We start from the raw sequence: 21489 nt of genomic DNA on the forward strand, positions 1-21489 counted from the left end.
GTTAACTGCAATGTGGAACATGGCAGGTGCTCTTTGTTTACAGAATGCAGATAGAGGGACAAAAATTGATTTTTTGAGTAGATAATCATAACACTGGATAACTGTTACCCAATTATTCAGTGTCATTATGCATTATGTGTGTATAACAAATAAATGCTAAATAAATCTAGTACAATAGGACGTCAGTTATTCAGAATAATTACAAAGGCTGATCTTTCTTCTTTTTTTTTTTTTTTTTATTATTAACGGTAGTACAGTAAACGCAGGTTACAGTTAATGCGTTTGCAAATTGAATTTTGATTCTAATAAGCGAAAGAGTTTACTTGCCATATCTAACCCCAAGTTCATTTGTCTAAATCAATTCAAACACAAGAATCAACAGCCAATATGCACTTATGATTCAGTTCCCAAACTCATTACTTATTATTTTTTTTTTCTTATTATTATTATTATTATTATTATTATTCTTCATTTATTCCTCAATTTCTGTCCCTCTGAAACAATCTCCCCCTACATGTATTTCCTGAAAATTAGTCAATAGAAATTCAAATCCATGTCAATATGTTTCTCCTAGCCTCAAGCCAAGGTTTCAACAGCATATTTGTTGCTTTCTCCAAATGTGGATGCACCCATCAGCGTGATAGTTGGAAACAGGATTCATCAGATCAGATGACAGATTTCCACATGTCCTGGTCCAGTGTTGGTGCTGATGCCCACACTAGGCACAGTTTCCTGTATCTTGCAGTGTGCATGGGTATTTGTGATAGCCATCAACTGTTGTAGCCTATACAAGCTGATGTCTGGAACATAATCCAAAGTCTAGTCTTGCTATTCCTATGTTGTACTGGGTGGTTAGTTTAACAGCGGTTGAACAATCAGCCAAAGGTCACACATGGGACAGCCATATATGGTTGATGACTGTAGGCTCCAATGCACTTACACGCAGGATTAGACCACACATGGCTCTCCCCGTGTGTGACCTTTGGCTGGTTGTCCAACCACTGTTGAGCCAGTCACTATAGTCTTGTGACACCACAAAATGGTAGGACTTAACTATGTTGGCCTTTTTCAAGATACTGGTACCAGCACGCTTTGTCCCCACAATCATTATACATTCCAAGTTAGAAACATGCGAAACCTAATCTATCTTGCAGACACTCAAAAACTGATCACCACATGTGTGTACTGCAGTCTTATATCAGCTGCTTCCGACTTTCAGCCTTCACCAAGCTCACAGGTCAGTCCATTCCTACACAAGGGGGTTGCTAATGTAAAGTCAATTCAGTGTATATATTATAATAGTTAGTTTTATATAAGAATATATATTTTTATATAAAACAAACTAAATCTAATTTAAAAAATAATAAATTTCTCCAAAATAATTATAAAAAACATTACCAATTCAGGATGCAGGGCATCATCTGAGTGTATCTCATCTCTGTTCATTTTCCATAGAGGTTTAGTGATGGGATGTTCATGTTGCCTGAAAGTAATACTTTTTGGTGTGCTGCTAAATATTCTAACAGAATCCTGCACACAACGTTGTATATCAATATCTGTTAAGTATAAAACATTACATTCTCTTTAATTATATTCTTCATTAAAGAAATAAATGATATGACTATAAACATTTATATCTCACTTCCCCAATAAGCAATAGACTTTTCGGTGATTAACAATTTAGTGAAATTTTAAACAGAGGGACCTCGCAAAATAACGAAAAAGTCTGAAATCTATTCTTCATTAAAGAAATAAATGATATGACTATAAACATCTATATCTCACTTCCCCAATAAGCAATAGACTTTTCGGTGATTAACAATTTGGTGAAATTTTAAACAGAGGGGGACCTTCGCAAAATAACGAAAAAGTCTGAAATCTATTTATTTCTGAATGTATCAAGGATATAATGCTCTTTGTCTAACCAAAATAAGCTTTTTTTTATGTATATGTAAAACATTATGGAAACCTCTGTTACTGCGTAGAAAAGAAAAAAAGCTTTCCACCCTTGTAAGTAATGTCGCCTTCAATTTATTTGATGACTGTTTAAATTTCTGCACTCAACACTTCAGAGGAAGAATTAATGTGAAAAACAATAAAGGAGTTAGATCATAAAAAAATAATTTTGGCAACAAATGTTTCTTCAAATTCTGAGATAATTATTAAACCAACTCGAGCTTACAACATGATTAAAAATGTTATGCATCAATATTCTTACAAGATACATATAGTATAGACTTCTTTAATAACAGCAGTAATTAAAGGAGACAATTTCTATTCTGAGATTTTATAGTCTATGTAGCAAAATCTAGCTATTACTGATAAAATATAGTCTACAGATAAGCTCACTTTTATCTTAACAGAAGCTTCATTTTTTTAGGAACATTACTGAACATGACACTATTGTTGAAACTTAGAATTTTAAGAAACCCATAAACTCTAAAAAACAAAACCTAAAAAATAAGTTGGAATAAGAGCACTTCACTGTTTACTATTTTAAAGATTAGATAAAAAAAAAAAATCATATTACGCAAAAAATATTAAGAATGTTACTGAAAAACCTCAGTACATACTCTTAGAAATCTATTTTGCAAGACAATACTGCATCTTGCTTTCAGTCCTTAACAATGTGGAATGCTTATGGTAAGGAGATCCAAGCTATTAGCTCAAGATTCAAATCTAGTTTGTTGATAATGTTAATAGTGGGAACAGGGATAAAACACTGTCAAGCACAACAGTTCTGTTGCAATGAACATCCACGGCTAATTTAGCCCAGTTTTATATTACCAGTATTACAGCAAAATGTGAAAGGTTTTTCAAGACACATGAGTGTCTGTAGTTTAAAGTTTCAACCAAGAAATCTCCCAATTATAGCCTCTTGAAACTTTTTAGTGAGCACAGCAGCAGCAGCAGCAGCATTTTCCAAGCATTTCTGTGTGAAAAAATTTATTGGCTGATTTGTTAACGAATGGAAGATTAGAAGAGATGGATGAGCTTGTTCAATTGCATGTCTTAAATCTCTTGGTACTGACAGAACTGCAATTTGACTAGTGTGCATCCATAGTTGTTGAGTTTGCAGATTCATGGGTAAGAAATGTTTCCAAATTGCTGATGCTTCTTTTACATCTTAGGGTTGGCTTTACCCTCTAAGTAATCAGCTCCACCACATGAGAGCAGGAGTGGTGCCACCAAATGGCTGGTAGTAGTCAGTGAGATTAAAAATAGTTGATAGACAAAGGGGATGAAAATGTAAATCCTCATCTCTGCTGATTACTTGTGGCAAAGAACTGATATGATAACAAGAATTTTGACAGAAATGACATAAGAATAGAAAGACTTATCTAAGCATAACATACAGACTTGTATAGATTTGCCTATCACTTAAAAAATGCTTAATAGACACTTGGGACCATAATCAGAAGTACTGTGAAATATCTGCATATGGGATATATCTAATGTCATTTAAGTTTACTGATGTCTTTCCTTCTTTTGTATTATTCAGACCAAATAAAAAAAAAAAAAAAACATTTCATGCTTATCTATATTTAAGCTGGTCTGATGTTTAGCCTCCCTTTTTGGGATTTTTTTTTTTTTTTACTAGCAATGAAGACTCTTAATTCGAAAGTTCACACTTTTTAGTTTACCAAAATTTTTTGTATCTTTTCTGATGAATTAATCCATCACATTGAAAAATGGTTTAAGGTTAAACTTGGAGTGAGACAAAACTACTGTTAAACAGTAGCTTGAAGGATAAATAATAAATAGACATTCTTTACCAATCACTCCTCAGTTACAGAAATGTCATGATGAGTTCTATGACTGTCCCTATATGGCATGCTAGCCAGATCACCAATATCTAAAAATACGAAAACACATATTTAATAGAGCATAAAATAAGCATCACTGACTTTCAGTCAGCTGTTTAATACACTAGTTGAAATAGCTAGGATATTAACTCAAGGTCCAAATCTAGTTTGTTAAGAGCGAAACTGGGAACAGAGCTACTGCCAATTTGCAACAATCTTTTGCAAATTGGCAATGGTGCTAATTTACTGCAAATTGGCAAATGGCACTAAGGATGACTTCTTTCTGGAGGGAACATGCCAAGCAATTTTATCCCAGATAGAGAGAGAGAGAGAGAGAGAGAGAGAGAGAGAGAGAGAGAGAGAGAGAGAGTGTGTGTGTGTGTGTGTGTGTGTGTGTGTGTGTGTGTGTGTGTGTGTGTGTGTGTGTGTGTGTGTGTGTGCGCGCGCGCGCATGCGCCAGGTACCAACATATAGTTTGTATATGGCTTAAGCAACGTTTGCTGTATCAGTGTGTCAAATGGAGTGTATAGGCTGAACAGCAGTTCAAGATATGGAAAAAAAACTTTATTTAACATTAGCACAGCAATACTCTATGGATTTAAGTTAAGTAGGCACTGCCATAGCCAAAATTTCTTAATCATATTATATATGAAAACACATATTTTTGATAAAATATGTGTTTTGATATATTTCATTATTAGATGCCTGTCAGAGATAAGCAGTGAATGCGAGATAAAAGAAAGAACATCTCCAGGAATGGTGTAGTACTCAGAGAGAATAGCAACAAGTTTCAAAGGTCTAATTTAATAGCCAGATGCTTTTGATAGTTTTAACCTTGGCCTTCAAGAGATGAATTCTAAACAAAAGATTCAAGTCAAACAAAAAACTAAGGTCCTTTTGACAATTTACTACTTTAATGCTACCCAGCAACGATGGGACAAAATGAACAGCTTAGCTTCTTTCTTGTAATGGACATATGTGCTGATCTGAAAGGATTAATGGAAAGTATAAAATAATTAATTGAGTGTTTCCAGGTAACCGTTGCTTATGATATTGCTCTCTAGGACTTTTTCAGCTTATTGAGACAGACCAAGTTTTTAAGTCATCAATATAAGTGATAAAAGGAATGTTAATTTGTAAGAGAGGAGGTTTTATTATTTTTTTTATTTTAGTTAGTTGTTGGCGCATCGGCTTCTGTGGCCATAATGCACCTACCAAGGTTTTTGCAGTACTTTGCAATACTCTCACAGTCATTAGGCCTATAACACACTTCTGTCATTTTTGTTTTCCCAGTGCATATGTCACACCAGACTAACTCTACATTACGTTGACCATCCATGTGAACAGGATGCACAGCCTCAGATTTTGTGCTTTTTTAACTGAAAGCATAACCCCTTCCCCTACCCTGTCCTTTCTGTATGCACTGTATTCCCCATATATAAATTCTGCATCCCCTATACCTGAGTGATGCCATATCTCCAATATTCCAGAATGTCTGCATCTGAAGATTTGACCAGTACTTAAATTTCATCAAATGTATTTACTATGCTCTAGAATTGGTGTAAATGCAAGTATACATGCACCTGTTTTTACTTTTAGTACCCCTATCCCAGCCCATGTATTTACTTGTTCCATGAAGAACCCCCAGCAGGCCTTGAAATGCACAATACCTCATTTTCCAGGCTGTTACATGTTCCAATAGAAGCTTGTTTGTTTGTTATTTTGTTTTTAGGAGCATTAGCAACTAAGGCCATATTGCTCCGGGATATGCGGTAGCCATTCCCTGACCTTTCCGCATCCTCCGTATTTGGTGGTGACGGGCTCGAACTCCGGTCTAATCAAGAAGCGTGTGCTATGCACTGCTGCTCCTTCCCACCTGGCTACGGAGGCGCCTCCAATAGAAGCAGTTCAAGGATCACTTACATCTCTGCCTACTGCTGAGATGTAAGTCACCTTTCCAAATCAATTTTGTATCCCCCAAAACTGATTTGGGAAGATTTATTGTGAGAAAATGTGGACTGAATCTTCTGAATATCAAATGCATAGGTAACAGCTAAGTAATAAAATTCAAAGAAAAACTACAAATGAATTTTAGAGAAGTGCTTAATATTTCCGAAAATAAAATCAAGCATTTGATACCCTCTAATGTCAATAATGAATTTGTATAAGATCGATAGCATGCAGCTAATCAGCAGTTTTCTTCTAAGATTGTAGCACTGGTAAAGAGGAAGATTAAAATCGCTATATATAATTGAGAGCAACTTAATGTTGTTATTTGCAATAATCCACATAGTAAGTTTGGTATGAATATCAAAAACAGATGAAAGAAAATATATACTGATAACATTAAAATGAGCTTTTTTCATGGGTACATTCAACTGCTGAGGCATCAGAATGTTCAGATGTGTAGTAGGACTTCTTATTAATCTTAATGCCATCTTCTAATAGGTGAGAATCCCACTACCTCTCTTATTCTTTCTATTATTTAAAAAATGATATAGAAAATATGTCGGATAACTGATATAGAAAGTATGTCAGATTCTGCTTATTTTTATGCAGAATCTGAGAATAAATTAAAGCCTTGTAGAAAATTGGGCATGAAAATGGGTTATACAAAAATAAAAGTTATGAAAGTTAGAGAGAAAGGGAAATTTTAGAGCGTAAATTCAATAACCAAAAATTAGAACAAGTAATTTTATTTAAGTTAGTAATTTTCTGAATCTAGAAAGTCTTTAATGAAGATCATAATTATACGATCACAAAAAATCTTGAGATAAAATATTTAGTCAAAGGTAAGTGAAGTAAACTTAAGGTAGTATGGGCATGTATAATGAATGGGAAAAGGGAGATTAACTATACATACAGACAGAGCATCACAAATTATGAACACCCCATTCATAATGGACTAGGCTGCACAGGCTGCAATATAAAAAACTGAACAGCTTCATATGTTAGAGAAGTGGTAATTTGCATCTGGTCATGCAAGTCAAAGTGAAAAAATAGCAGTTATGGGACATAGTAAAGATATCGTGAAGTTTAAAATGGCATGATTGTGGGAGCTCATGCTTTCATATCAGAAACGGCATCTTTTCAGTTGCTCATGGACCACTCTGGTTAAGATATAGAAAGAATGGTGTTGAATGGGTAAAAACACCTCCCACCAACAGAACTGTAAAGGATTACACAAGGTGGATGTTCGTGGTAAGTGAAGGGTACAGTGTTGTTTGGCCTGAATGGCAGATCACTGAGTGACAGGTGACATCGCAATACAATATGGGAAATATGAGAATGATATCCTAAATGACAATGTGCCGCACACTCGGATGTATGGGATTCCTCAGCAGACAACCCAAGGGACACCTTCTCCTTACTGTTGATCATTGATGATGGTGAATGTTGTGGTGTCAGCAACACAATGGTTAGACACTGGAGGACTGTAAATTGGTGTCCTGATTGGATGAGTCCAAACACTTGGTTTTGTTTGTTTTGTTATTTGCTTTTTAGGAGCATTAGCAACTAAGGCCATATTGCTCCGGGATATGCGGTGGTCATTCCTTGACCTTTTGCATCCTCTGTATTTGGTGGTGACGGGCTCGAACCCCGGTCTAATCAAGAAGCGTGTGCTACGCACTGCTGCTCCTTCCCACCTGGCTACGGAGGCGCCTCCAAACACTTGGTGCAACAACACACGAATGGACACCACGTGTGGTGCAAGTAACACAAGTCCATGGACCCACCTTGCGTGATGTCCACTATCCAGGCAGGTAGTGGTGGTTGCTTAATATGGGGGTGGGGGCATGTTTTGCTGGCAAGAACTAGGACCCCTAGTGCATATGGACCAATATTTCACTGGTGAGGCGCCCAACAGCTCTGCCGGAAGACCATATATGAACTAACCAGTCCACCACGTGCACCCTGCCATATTACATTTTTTCCCACACAGAAACAAGATTTTACAAGACAATAATGCGCCATGTCATCGGGCCCACACTGTGCACAAGTGGTTTGAAGAACACAATGATGAGATCGCCCATCTTGATTAGCCTCCAAATTTGCCTGACCTAAATCCAATTGAACGTCTATTCCGACACTGTGGAAAGCCTTGTAAGCAATTTGGCTGCAGATCCTTATGGACATTTTCAGACATCTAGAGTGGAGTCAATGCCTAGGCAAACAGCAGCTGTTATCCATGTGAACGATAGCCCAACACAGTATTAGGTAAGTGGTCATAATTCAGTGATCACTCTATGTATGTGAAGCAAAAATAGGTGGTAAGAGGCTCAGATGCAGACCAAGAAAAAGGTGGATTTGATAGTATCAAGCAAGCATTAGAAGAAAGAAGGCTTATTCTAGCTAGGGCTAAACATCTAGTAGAAAACAGGATAGTGTGGAAGAAAATAATAAATGGAAGGCTCATAATCCAGAAGACTGATTGGTACCACCTTAAAGACCTCCACTGAATGTAACTGATATGGATAATGATGGTGATTATGAATAAATCCACAAGCCAGTAAAAAGCTAGAATTAATCCAGTACTGCATAGTCATTTAAGCTACTGATAACTTTATTACATGATAGCTGAAAGTAACTATAAATAACAGTTGTGACATGAAATAACAATTGTGTGGTCACAAAAATCACAAGACTCAAGACAACTGCTCCTTATCTGTTACACTAATATTCAGTGGGACCAAAAACACTACCAAAATAGTAATTTCATCATACTGACATCTCCAGCAGCTCTGCCAGGAGACCAGGTATGGACCAACCAGTCCAACATGTGCAGCCTGCCATGTTGCATAAGAAATAATTCAAGCATTCAATTAAAAAAAAAAAAAAACAGGTTAAGTTCATTCTCATCAATATGACTAATATAATCGAGAGAGAGAGAAAGAAAGAAAGACATGACTTCTGTTTAAAAAATAAATAAAATCTCTGAACAAATTAACATTATCTAAAACAATAGTTGGCAACCTATGATCAGTGTTCATGTCATTTGAGAAAATGGGGCACCCTTTAACTAATTTGACATTCATGTTGACTTTAAAAACGTTTTTAACAGTGTTATTTGGAAAAAAGTGTTACGTTACCTAGAAATCACTACGAAACCCAATGCATATGCATTGTACATGTTGCTGCAGTGATGCAACAAGTAAAATGCATGCGCCCAAGAAAACTCGATTGTACGCAACAAGTTGCAGTGATGCGCTACATATCAGCATTACTTTATACCGTTATACGCAAGTGACTGTACCAAAATCTACAGCCCAGCATTCAAAGGAATATCATGAAAGAAAAAGAAAGGGAAGTTGGACAAAAATGTGAATCCAGATGAAATTCAACAAGAGTGTTTCATTGTGCCTGGGACTTCTCAAACTGCACCCAAAAAAACTCGAGCTGAAATAAGGAAGGAATATCGTGAACAGAAGAAAAGGAAATTATAAATTCAAACTATTCAGAATAATAATTAAATTCAACCACAGAGTTCTACTATACCTGATACTTATCAGGAATCTAAAATGCCAGCAGAATGAATGAAGGAATATCGCGCACAAAAAAAAGCAAAATTAGAAATGGCTAATAATGAGATTCCTGATTACATCCCTATAGTATCTACACAAGCTGACAGTGAGTTTGAAAAACTAGTGTACAAAAACCCATTTGGATTTAGTTGTAACATTTGTGATCATTTATGGTTTCAATAGATTTGAAACTATTTCCAACAACTTCATATGAATTACTTCAAAATGAATTTCATTTACAAGAAGTGAGTACTTTCATGACGTGTAATACATGTCATACTTCATTAAAAGAGGGAGGGATACCAACTGTGGCCACGTCAAATTGATTTATATATCCAACATATCCTACTTATTTGCCACTACTGGATGTTGTAACTGAGCATTTGATATCACCACGATTACCTTTTATGCAAATTTGTCATTTATGTTATGAACATGGACAATATGGGATCACTGGACAAGTAATAAATGTACCAGTTAACGTAAATACAATGGTTCATCTATTACCTAGAGAATTAGATGATAATGATTATGCCATTAATGTACATATAAAATGAAGACTCATACATAAATCATCATATCTACAAGGATGTGTGCAGAAGAAAATAGTGAAAATATGGTTACGGTATTTCATAAATTCACTTTTGTATAAATTCTAGGACATAAAAGTGAGTGACGATTTCTTGGGGGCAAATGATAGTGAACAGGAACATTCAGATCAAATTGTGGAACCTGTCAACAATGATGATAAACTATATACAGGGTTGTTAAAATTAAAGTATCCCTATGTAGAGGGCTCTAGAGAGAGTTCTAAGGCTCGTACTGAAGAGAAATTTGGACAACAGGTACAATAAAGAATGCACTCGCCATTTATTGGGAAAAAAAATTAGTTACAGAATTTGTCACTGTATGGCACGTAACTAACTTAGTTACGATTATGCAAATAACTTACGTTATTTGCATAATAGTAAGTTATTCCCACAATGCCACTACTCAGCTCTACTGTACTGTATAAAAGCAAAGCAGTCTCTTCAAAATGATACAGTAAATGTTTGCCTGCACTACAGCAGCAATGCCAACAACATTGCAGGAAAAGGCGCTATTAGTGAAGCTGTACTATCAGAACAGCAACAATTCAGCTGCGGCTATCAGTGAATTCCAGTTTCAGAAGCGCATAAGGCATGGACCTATGACTGTTTATGCCGTCCGCAAAATGATTGTGAAATTTGAAACGACAGGACACCTTGGTGTTCGACCAGGTAGAGGTCAAAAACGTGTGTGTGTGTGTGTTATGGAGGTTTAATGGCGCATAAGCTGCTGAGGCTATAGTGCGCCTTCGAAAACAAGTGGACTCCTCTCATGTTGAAGATGTGGCCATGGCTGTCGTCGATTTATCAAGTCAATCTCCATGTGGTAGCACAAGTGTGCCAGCTGTTTCTCGTGAAGTGAACATGCAGTATTCCACTGTAAGGCTAGTAATGCGTCAGATGTTGCGGTACTATCCTTACAAGATGCCCAACTCAACACCAGCACTCACTCCTGTGCATTAGGCAACACAGCAGCAATCTCCAAGGCAGAATGCACTGGTCCCAAAGGAACTAATTATTGTTGGTGACTTGATTGTCAGGGAGACAAGTAATATATTGTGTAAAAAGGATAGATGGAATAGGACCAGGGTATGTCTGCCAGGGGCAAAAGTTGATATTGTGAAGCATATATCATCTTTTATGGGCACAAAGGGTAATATTGTACACGTTGGCACCAATGACATTAAGAGTAGGAGATCTGCAGATTTACTTAACAAGTACAGGTCAATGTTGCAAAAAAGTCATGAGTTAGGGTTAAATTTAAAAGTGTCTGCAATTCTGCCCAGACACAATAGGAGGGAGTTCATGATGAGAGCCTTTTCAAGGCTCTCATCATGAACAAAGCTCATGGGGTAGAATTTTTTTCAGCAAAGTCTGTGCTTGTTAACAGGAGAGACTGCATCTACAGGGATGGGATACACGTTTTAAATAGAAAGGGTGCAAGAATATTTGCTGACGCTATCGAAGCAGTGTTAGGTGGGTCAGAAAACTGCTAGCTTAGGGGGATTCACAGACTAAAAGGTTAAAAGTAGCTGCAGGCGGAGGTGAAGGTGATTCTTGCACTACTTCTATTAGAATAAGTGGCAGCCTGGAGTGAGGGGTGCTGGGGGTTTCAGGGACTGATGGCAGTCATCGTGAAACAGGAGGGTATATGGGATGTGTTAGGGTAACTAAGAATAACTGCATGTATACCAATGCTAGAAGTATAGTAAATGAATTTGAGGAATTTGAAGTGTTGGTCAAGACATCAAAGGCGGATATTGTTGGGATATCAAAGATGTGGTGTCACACAGATATTAGAAATGAAGAATTGGAATTTGGGGAGTACTAAGTGGACAGAAAGGATAGACAGAATAGGAAGGGAAGAGGGGTTATGCTGTTAATTAAGAAAAACAAAATCAAAAGAAGTGCATCCAGTTGATATAGATGGACAGTGCACTATTGAGTCAGTTTGGTGTGACATAAACACTGTGAAAGCAAAAATAAGAATAGGAGTATGTTATAGGCCTAATGACTCAAATGAGTACAATGAACAATTGTACAGAGAAATAGAGTGGGCTAGTAAATCAGAATGTGTTATAATGGGGGATTTTAACTTCCCAGATATTGACTGGAACTTGTGGGTTGGTCACTTGCACACTAGTAAGACTTTTATGGATTTATTGGATGATTGTTTTCTGCAGCAGCATGTTCAAGAGGCAACCAGAGAGGGTAATACTCTTGATCCGGTTATCAGCAGTGATCATTCGTGTATTAAGAATTTGCAGATAAAGGAACCACTAGGTGGAAGTGATCACAGTGTACTGATGTGGGATTTACTTAAAGATACAATTACCATCAGGTGTAAAGGAAAAGGTTTTTGCTTCCGTAAAGGTGAGTCAGAGAGACAGTGGTCTCAGACAGTTTTTAAATTCTGTACAGTGGGATCAACTGAAGATGTTACCAACAGCAAATTCTAAATGGGAAGCATTCAAGGAATTAATCGTGGATGCTACTAAACGTTTCATACTTATTAAGAAGTGTTGTTCAAGGTTTAGGCCTAAATGGTTGTCAAATGAACTAATGAGACTCGTGGCAGAGAAAAAAATGCATGGGATGCATATAAATTATCAGGCGGCACAAAAGCCTATGGCAGATATAAGCTAGTCTGTAATCAAATCACAAAGGAGGTTAGGCAGATTACTAGAAATCTTTGGCAAACGATGCTAAGAAAAACAGCAAAAATTTCTTTACTTATATAAACTCTAAAAGGGGATGAATCAGATTGGTCCATTTAATATCGATGGTTCAACTGTTGATGATCCTGCTCAGATAGCAAACAAACAATGAGTATTTTGCATCTAAATTCACACATGAGGAGTTATTAAGGATTGAAAATGCCAGAAGGTTATCAAATTGTAGCAGGGTGCTTAATGATTTTGTAATAACTGAGAGCAAAGTGGAAGAGAAATTGTTGAAGTTAAACATAAGAAAAGCATTTGGGGTGGATAGTATCTATCTAGTTATATTAAAGGAGGCGGCAAAGGAAGTAAGCAAACCCTTAGCCATAATTATGAGCATCCTTGAACTCAGGGGAGGTTCCCACAGATTGGAGATGTGCAAATGTATCCCCAATTCACAAAGGGGGATTGAACGGTGACATGAGTAATTACAGACCTCTTAGTTTAACTTCTGTTCCGGATAAAATAATGGAGTCACTGAATAAAGATGCATTGCAGGATTGCAGGAAAGAGAAGATTGCAGCAATAATTCAGACATAGCATGGGTTTGTTAAGGGAAAGTCTTGTCTGACAAATTTGATTGGTTATTATGATGTGGTTACAAAGGAACTGGATGCAAAAAATAATTTTGATATCGTATAGTTGGATTTCAGGAAAGCTTTTGACACTGTTGCGCATGGAAGACTACTGTACAAATTGGAGCAGAATGGTATTAAGGGTAAGTTGCTACAATGGATAAAAGGGTGGTTGAGTAGGAGAAGACAAAGAGTGGTAATAAATTAGCGCTGCTCTTCGTGGACTAATGTTATTAACGGAGTCCCACAGAGTTCGATGTTGGGTCCACTGTTGTTTTATATATTTATCAATGATATTGATGAAGGTATATCAGGCTTACTGTCAAAGTTTGCAGATGACACAAAGGTTGGCAGGGTTGTTAATGATGATAATGGCAGTGTGGTACTGCAACAGGATCTAGAAAATTTGGGAAGATGGGCTGAGAAGTAGCAACTGAAGTTTAACATTGACAAATGCAAAGTACTGCATATGAATAGAAGTAACCACCAGAGGAACATACCAACTGTGTGGTACTACACTTAAGGTGGTAGAAAATGAAAAAGACCTGGGAGTAATTGTGCAGTCAGATATGAAGTTTTCTGAGCAATGCAGACAGGCTGCCAGAGCAGGTCATGGAGTTTTGTCAATGATATACAGGAATTCTGCTAGCAGGGAAAAGGAGTTGATTGTCCCTCTGTATAAGGCAATGGTTGGGCCATGCCTTGAGTACTGCATACAGGTCTGGAGGACTCATTTTAGGAAGGATGTAGATTTGCTTGAGTGTGTACAGAGAAGGGCAACAAGATTAGTGAGGGGAATGAAGAGATCCTCTTACCAAGAGAGGCTTAAATTCTGCAAATTGCAGCGGCTGGAAATTATGCACCTGCGAGGTGATCTGATTGAGGTGTATAAGGCCTTGACTGGGTTGAGCACGCTGAATTCTGATGGGATTTTTCCACTTGTTCAGATTACGAACCTAATGGGGCATAAAATCAAATTGAGGAAAGACAGCTATAGACCAAATGTGCGGAAATTTGCCTTTAGCCAGCAGGTGGTTAATTGTTGGAACAAACTTTCATACTTCGTTGTGGAAGTTGATATCTTAAATAAATTCAAGGAAGAACTGGATAAACATTTAGAGGGAATGGATGTGTGATTTTTTTTTTTTTTTTTTAGCTAATGCTACATAAGCTCATACGCTTGATTTCTTGCATCACATTCCACGATTACTATTACACGCTACAGCAGCTAAAGCATGGTGATGCAGATATTCGTTTAAATACGCACTTCATTTTCTGGATTCATGATTCACATCCATGATTGGATTGCCCAATCATGAATGTGACAGTGGATATCACTTTGTCATGGAACATCCTTTGGGGTGGTGAAGCTCACTTCTGCTTAAATGGACAAGTGAATACGCACACCTGTTGCATTTGGGCAATAAAAAACCCTTGATTTATCCAAGAGGTCCCGCTGCATTCTCCAAAAGTGAGTGTGCTATGGATTTACTGCCACATTCATGATTGGGCTATATTTTTTTAACAGGTAACACCAACTGGACCCTACACCTATTCCATCACTAGACAGTGATATTATGAAATGTTGAAAATTTCGCAATACCAAAGCTGCAACAACGTGGGTGCCTTCAGGATACCATATTCATGCAAGATGGTGTGCCACCCTACATCCACCGTTGTGTCCAAAGATTGCTAAGGCAACACTTTACAGACGAACGGGTCATCAGCCATTGTTTCTAGACATCTTGGCCACCCCGATCACCGGCCCTCACCCCATGCGACTTCTGTTGTCGGGTTTTTTGAAGAACCAGGTGTATCGGGAACAATGTCAAACTCTGGCAGATCTGAAGGACAGCATTAGACATCAAGTGTTGGCTATTCCAGTTGACATGTTACGTAGAAAATGCCGTTCTTCGAATGGAAACTGTTGTTGACCAAAATGGAGGACACAATGAACAATTGTAGTGCTATTCAAATGATCTGTATTGCCACAGCGCCCATATAGTGACAAATTTTGTAACTAATTTTTTTTTTTTTCCAATAAATGGCCAGCGCATTCTTTATTGTACCTGTTGTCCAAATTTCGTTTCAGTATGAGCCTTAGAACTCGCTCCAGAGCCCTCTACATAGGGATACTTTAATTTTAACAACCCTGTACATGCAGAACTTTCTTTTCCAGCTATATATTTGGGACATGAACGAAAATTTAAAAATGGATTGAAAATAACTCCCTTTATGATGGCATTGAGCGAAATTCGTAGATCTGATCGTCGTGGAGTAACTCCCCAACATTTGCTATATAAGGCGATGAAAATTATGCGAATGCGTACCACAGAAAATTTGCAAATTGCATTTAAATCAGTAGGAATAACAGCTAACTTTACTCATTCTATATTGGAATTGAAAGAATTTACAAACAAGTCATTAGACATTGCTCCAGAATTATGGCATTCACTACAATTTCATGAATTAGCACAAGTTGTTTGACAATCTGATAGTCCATTTTCTAAAATTCTTACAAAAATAGGCAATGGAGAAGCATTATTACCAGACGAATTCAAAATTATAGAATCGAGATGTGTAAGAAGATGCTACTAATTTATGTCTGCAAGGGATTCAAAATAAAATTCATAAAATGTCAGTGACTGAAACTGCAGGTTGTTTGTTATTTGGTTTTTAGGAGCATTAGCAACTAAGGCCATATTGCTCCGGGGATATGCGGTGGTCATTCCCTGACCTTTCCGCATCCTCCGTATTTGGTGGTCACTGGCTCGAACCCCGGTCTAATCAAAAAGCAGAAACTGCAGGACTTCCATACATTCTACCATTATTGAAAGGAAGACCGTACATGATTACTACAAATATAGATTTGGTCGATGGACTGGTAAATGGTGCAATCGGTACTTTAGTATATTTCGAATTTGAGGATGGCAAAACAGTTGAGTATGGATGAAATTTCCTGAGTCGAAAACAGGACATAACCTTCAGTCTCATTATAAACAATATGTGAAAAATAAACATTTACCTAGTCAATCCATACCTATTACAAAACAATCAACTACGATTCCATTAAGAACAATAGAAAATTAACATGTAGATGTACACAATTTCCTTTAGTATGTGCTTGTGCTTTGACTATACATAAATCTCAAGGAGGGACCTTCAACAAAGTTGTATATAATTATGAGAATGGTCATCAACAGCAACTTGTATACGTGGCATTATCTCAAGTGATCTTATTGCAAGATTAATTTATTACAAATCCCCATGACGATTTCACATTTTACCGCTGCAAAGCTACTAGTAATATAGAACTTTGTGCTGAACTAGATCGCTTGAAAAATAATAAGCTACTGTCTATACAGGATGAACTGCAAGATTTCGTACAAAGTGGTGTATCTATATCATCAATGAACATACAAAATTTACTGGCCCATATTCAAGATATCGAAACGGACACAATCTTACAGCAATCCAAAATATTGATATTAAGTGAAACGTGGTTAGATAATGATGAACATATATTACTCAAACCATTCCAATGTGTGACTCAATTTAAAATGTTCGAATGTTCGTAGTGGTGGTGTTGCAATATATCAATGTGAAGGTTCAACTATCATCAGTACACTATATATCATTGCACAACGTAATAGCAGCGGTGAGACAGCAGTATCAGATGAAATTGGAGACATTTGTGGATCTTTGTACAAATTCAATAGTGAATCTATTTTCATCGTTGCCATATACATCACTCCAGGGATGTCGTTAGATATAATTCAAAAATTCATAAACAAGAATTTGATGGCGCATTTTGAAGGTGAAAAATTATTAGAAGCGCCACTGGATCATATACCTATAAGTTCTCGCTGGTGATATCAGTCTAGAATTAAATTCTGAGGCTGGAAAAGGGTTTTGTAAATTTATGAAAGATGTCTTCAATTTAGATATTAAGTCAAATACTTTAGTAAACACTACACAAATGGAATGACAATCGATGGAATATTCACTACGGAATTAAAATCATTTGAGTGTCAAAATTATATCTTATTTCACTTACCATAGACCAATAATTTTAGTGTTACTATAATATATTTTATACGAATTATTTCATTGTACACTAGTACAATGAAAAATTCCATTCATTGGATTTCATTGTACTGAAATTATTTTTTCAATAAAAATAATGCAGCAATACTTTTTTTATTTAATTTACTGTACCAGTTTCAATAATGTTTTATTTTACTGTACCAGTTTCATAATGAGTTCCCACAGTAAAGAAGCTTTTAACGGCCGCCGTGACATTAGCACCAACTCATTATGTATCTGGTACATAATTTTTTTTTAATATTTCATGGAAATTTTAATATAGCTTTTTAAAATTTTTGCCTAAATAAGGATTAACTACAGCTACACTGCTGATCCAATACCTATTTACATTCATAAGGTGGAACTTACTAGGTCCAACAAATGGAAACTTCATGCTTTCTGTGTCCTGCTCAAGTCCATAATAAGTTTGATATTATAATCTAATCTTAGCTAAAATGGTACTGTCCAAATGAGTTGCAGTATATTTTTTTTTAAAATAAACTCGATAAACTCAAATTCTTATGGAAACAACTCTTTGAGAATAAAAACATACAACTATAAAATACACAGAAAACGATACTTAATAGTAGTGATATCCAGATTAGACTCCCCATTTCCTAAGCTGTACGTAGTTCATTGTCGGCGCCTCTGTAGCCAGGTTGGCAGGAGCAGCAGTGTGTAGCACATGCTTCTTGATTAGACCGGGGTTTGAGCCCATGACCACCAAATACAAGGATGCGGAAAGGTCAAGGAATGACCACTGCATATCCCTGGAGCTTGATATTATAATCTAATCTTAGCTAAAATGGTACTGTCCAAATGAGTTGCAGTATATTTTTTTTTAAAATAAACTCGATAAACTCAAATTCTTATGGAAACAACTCTTTGAGAATAAAAACATACAACTATAAAATACACAGAAAACGATACTTAATAGTAGTGATATCCAGATTAGACTCCCCATTTCCTAAGCTGTACGTAGTTCATTGTCGGCGCCTCTGTAGCCAGGTTGGCAGGAGCAGCAGTGTGTAGCACATGCTTCTTGATTAGACCGGGGTTTGAGCCCATGACCACCAAATACAAGGATGCGGAAAGGTCAAGGAATGACCACTGCATATCCCTGGAGCTTGATATTATAATCTAATCTTAGCTAAAATGGTACTGTCCAAATGAGTTGCAGTATATTTTTTTTTAAAATAAACTCGATAAACTCAAATTCTTATGGAAACAACTCTTTGAGAATAAAAACATACAACTATAAAATACACAGAAAACGATACTTAATAGTAGTGATATCCAGATTAGACTCCCCATTTCCTAAGCTGTACGTAGTTCATTGTCGGCGCCTCTGTAGCCAGGTTGGCAGGAGCAGCAGTGTGTAGCACATGCTTCTTGATTAGACCGGGGTTTGAGCCCATGACCACCAAATACAAGGATGCGGAAAGGTCAAGGAATGACCACTGCATATCCCTGGAGCAATATGGCCTTAGTTGCTAATGCTCCTAAAAACCAAACAACAACAACAGTTCATTGTTGTTCAGTAAGTTGGCTATTACAAGTCCACAAGAAGCAATGAATTCCTCTAGTAGGTCTCCTCTGGTATCGGTGGTGGCATTATGCCATTGGGTTGATCGAGCATTTGAGTCAGCAACTATGATAACATCTGCATTTCCAAGGAGGTCAAGGTGAGCAATGTATAGCTGTATATCAGTGCCAAATTGGAAATAAGCCATGAAAAATGTGATGCGGCCAAAGTTTCCCTCAACAGTTGCCCCAGCCAGATGTGGGCAGCACAGGAAATCAATTCTAGTGATGACTAGATCTGGATTGTGGACAATGATGGCTGCGAGACAGTGCTGTTATGTAGTTTGAAATTTTCTGTGCATTAGGGGATAACCATATGTGGCAGGACAACCTTGCCACATATGCAGTAGGGCTCTTGGAGAAGGAGAAGATCGAGATTTAATTCCTCCATGAGGAGATGGAGCTGAGATGCCACTGAAGTTGATTTTTGTGCATTTATTTGGCCTATGCGAAGTGTGGATGATTGTAAGTATGCTGTCCTATTTTCCATAATCGGTGTTATTGCGTATTATTTCAGTTGCCCTCTTGTAAACAAGGCATGATTCATCTCTCACAGAGTGGTCACTAGGTTTGTTGATGGCTTTACAATTGGCGCATTTCAGTGGCAAAGTTTTACTGGGGCATTCTTTGAAGTTGGCCGGCTTCTGCACATTGGCCGCATACCAGTTTTTGCTTCAGACATTACTTAATATAAAACAATACTTAATATAAAATTAACTGTATACTCACCAGGCATGTCAGAAAACATAAGGATACATTCATTGAATCCAAATGACAGCAAATTTGTTCTAAGCTGTTGTAAAATTGCTACACCAATGCACAAAGGAAAAGACGAATCCCCAAGAAGCAGTGTGTCCCACAAGTGAAATATCTTGTGCAAAGGAAAAACATCTAAAGATGAAACAATGTGTTAAACATTCATACCTAATCTTAATGAAAAAAACAAGTATATATTAATGCATTTGTATGCTAATATGAGGTTCATTTAGGAGGAGGATATTTTTAGCACATAACAGATCTAATATCATATTCCAAATGTTCCTGATATTTTCTTTTCTAGGCCTTCTGTTCCATTGCAACACACAAACCCAATTGAATACTATGAATTCTTTAGCATATCACAAAAAGCCAAGAACATAACTATAATGTATGTACATTTTTGAGAAGCAAACATAACAAATGCAATTTATGTGGAAGGAAGCAGAAAACTAACTGCTTAGATGTTTGCAAGAATGAGGAGCAACCTGCCTGGTGTTTTTTGCAGAATACTATAAGCATGCTGATTATAATTTTGCAATTGTACATTTTATAGGATTTTGTACATTTTATTTCCTCTTTTTGCTAAAATCCTACAGGTTATATATTTCAAAACCTTTTCAAGTAAAAGTTACAGTTGCTGTGCATAATTTTTACCTGAGTATCCTTGGTGTAGCATCAGGAGCAAGTTACTACTGCTATGCATAAAGCAATGGTCAAGTGATGGGGGAACAAGTAGTTCTAATTGGCCTCCTTATAGACTAATGTTACAAGTACAGTCCACAAGATTCAGTGGTGAATGTATGCTGTTTCTAATGCTTATTACTAATACTGACATATATATTTCAAATTTAATATCTAAGTTTGCTGATGATAAAAAAGGTGGTCAAGGTGGTTAATGATAGTAATGAGAATATGACACTTCAATAACACCTAGATATTTTATTTGGATGGACTGAAAAATGGCAACTGAAGCATACCACTGGAAAATGCAAGGACTTGATTTGGGTACCAATTACATCAGTGTAATATACTAGTTGGTCATGCCAAACTTCAAACAGGTGATAATGAAAAGGGAGTCTAATATCAAGTTTGCTGCACAGTAGACTTCATATTAGACTCCCATATTGGATATATGGGAATATTGGAATTAACACTGGATTTTTGCCAGTAGAGCCAAAAGTTATTATTCCATTACATTAAGCAATAGTTTAGCCACATCTTGAAAATCGCCTGCATACAGGATTAAAAACCCTAATTAGTAAATATGTGCACTTGTTTGAGAAAGAACAGAGAAAAACCAACAAAACTGTTTAAGAGCATAATGCAGGTGGATATTCTTATCAAGAGTGACTTGAACAATAAACATTTTTTTTATTAATTTCATTTTTATAGCAGTTTGCATCTGTTGCATATATTTCCTGTAAATTAATAATGTCCCCACTGTTTCTATGGGCACATGCATCCTGATTACTGAACAACTTGATTTATAAACAAACTTTTGGAACACAATCCATTTGTAAGTCAGGATTTGTATGGATGTTCATGAGTTGACTGGTTGTTTTGGTATACTGGCTACACTGATCATAGAACAGCAGTTCAAATTTTAGGATTCACTGAACATTATGTCCATTCAAGCATGTGTGTGTACATGTGTACATCAACTGATAATGCATTTTATGCAGGGTAAAAAACCCCAGAATATGTCATTATAAGGCGGCTTCTATAAGGTACACTCAGTTCTATAAGGTACACTATTTATAAATAAGGCATAGGGGGAATTACCTGATTAAGGTTTTCAAGTCTTTAGCATTATTAGAGACATATGATGCAAGAAAGCAAGCTTATTTAGC

General features: G+C 36.7%; 1 protein-coding gene across 7 annotated transcripts in view; it reads right to left on the reverse strand.

Annotated features, from left to right (window-relative positions):
* Window positions 1-21489, reverse strand: part of LOC150082055 (TBC domain-containing protein kinase-like protein) — a 311436-nt gene that overhangs the window by 8872 nt on the left and 281075 nt on the right. For 6 of the 7 annotated variants that reach the window (XM_090379947.1, XM_090379944.1, XM_090379948.1 and 3 more), the window contains 2 exons: window positions 19610-19771; window positions 1399-1556 (listed from right to left, as the gene is read on the reverse strand). In XM_090379947.1, the coding sequence (XP_090236073.1) occupies window positions 1399-1556; window positions 19610-19771 (320 nt within the window). Of the gene's footprint in view, window positions 1-1398; window positions 1557-19609; window positions 19772-21489 lie in introns of those variants that run through there. The other variant, XM_090379949.1, reaches the window with a different exon arrangement.

The sequence above is a fragment of the Mastigoproctus giganteus genome, chromosome 8 (genome assembly GCF_048544385.1).
Source record: "Mastigoproctus giganteus isolate SK-2022 chromosome 8, ASM4854438v1, whole genome shotgun sequence".
Taxonomy (NCBI): Eukaryota; Metazoa; Arthropoda; class Arachnida; order Uropygi; family Thelyphonidae; genus Mastigoproctus; species Mastigoproctus giganteus.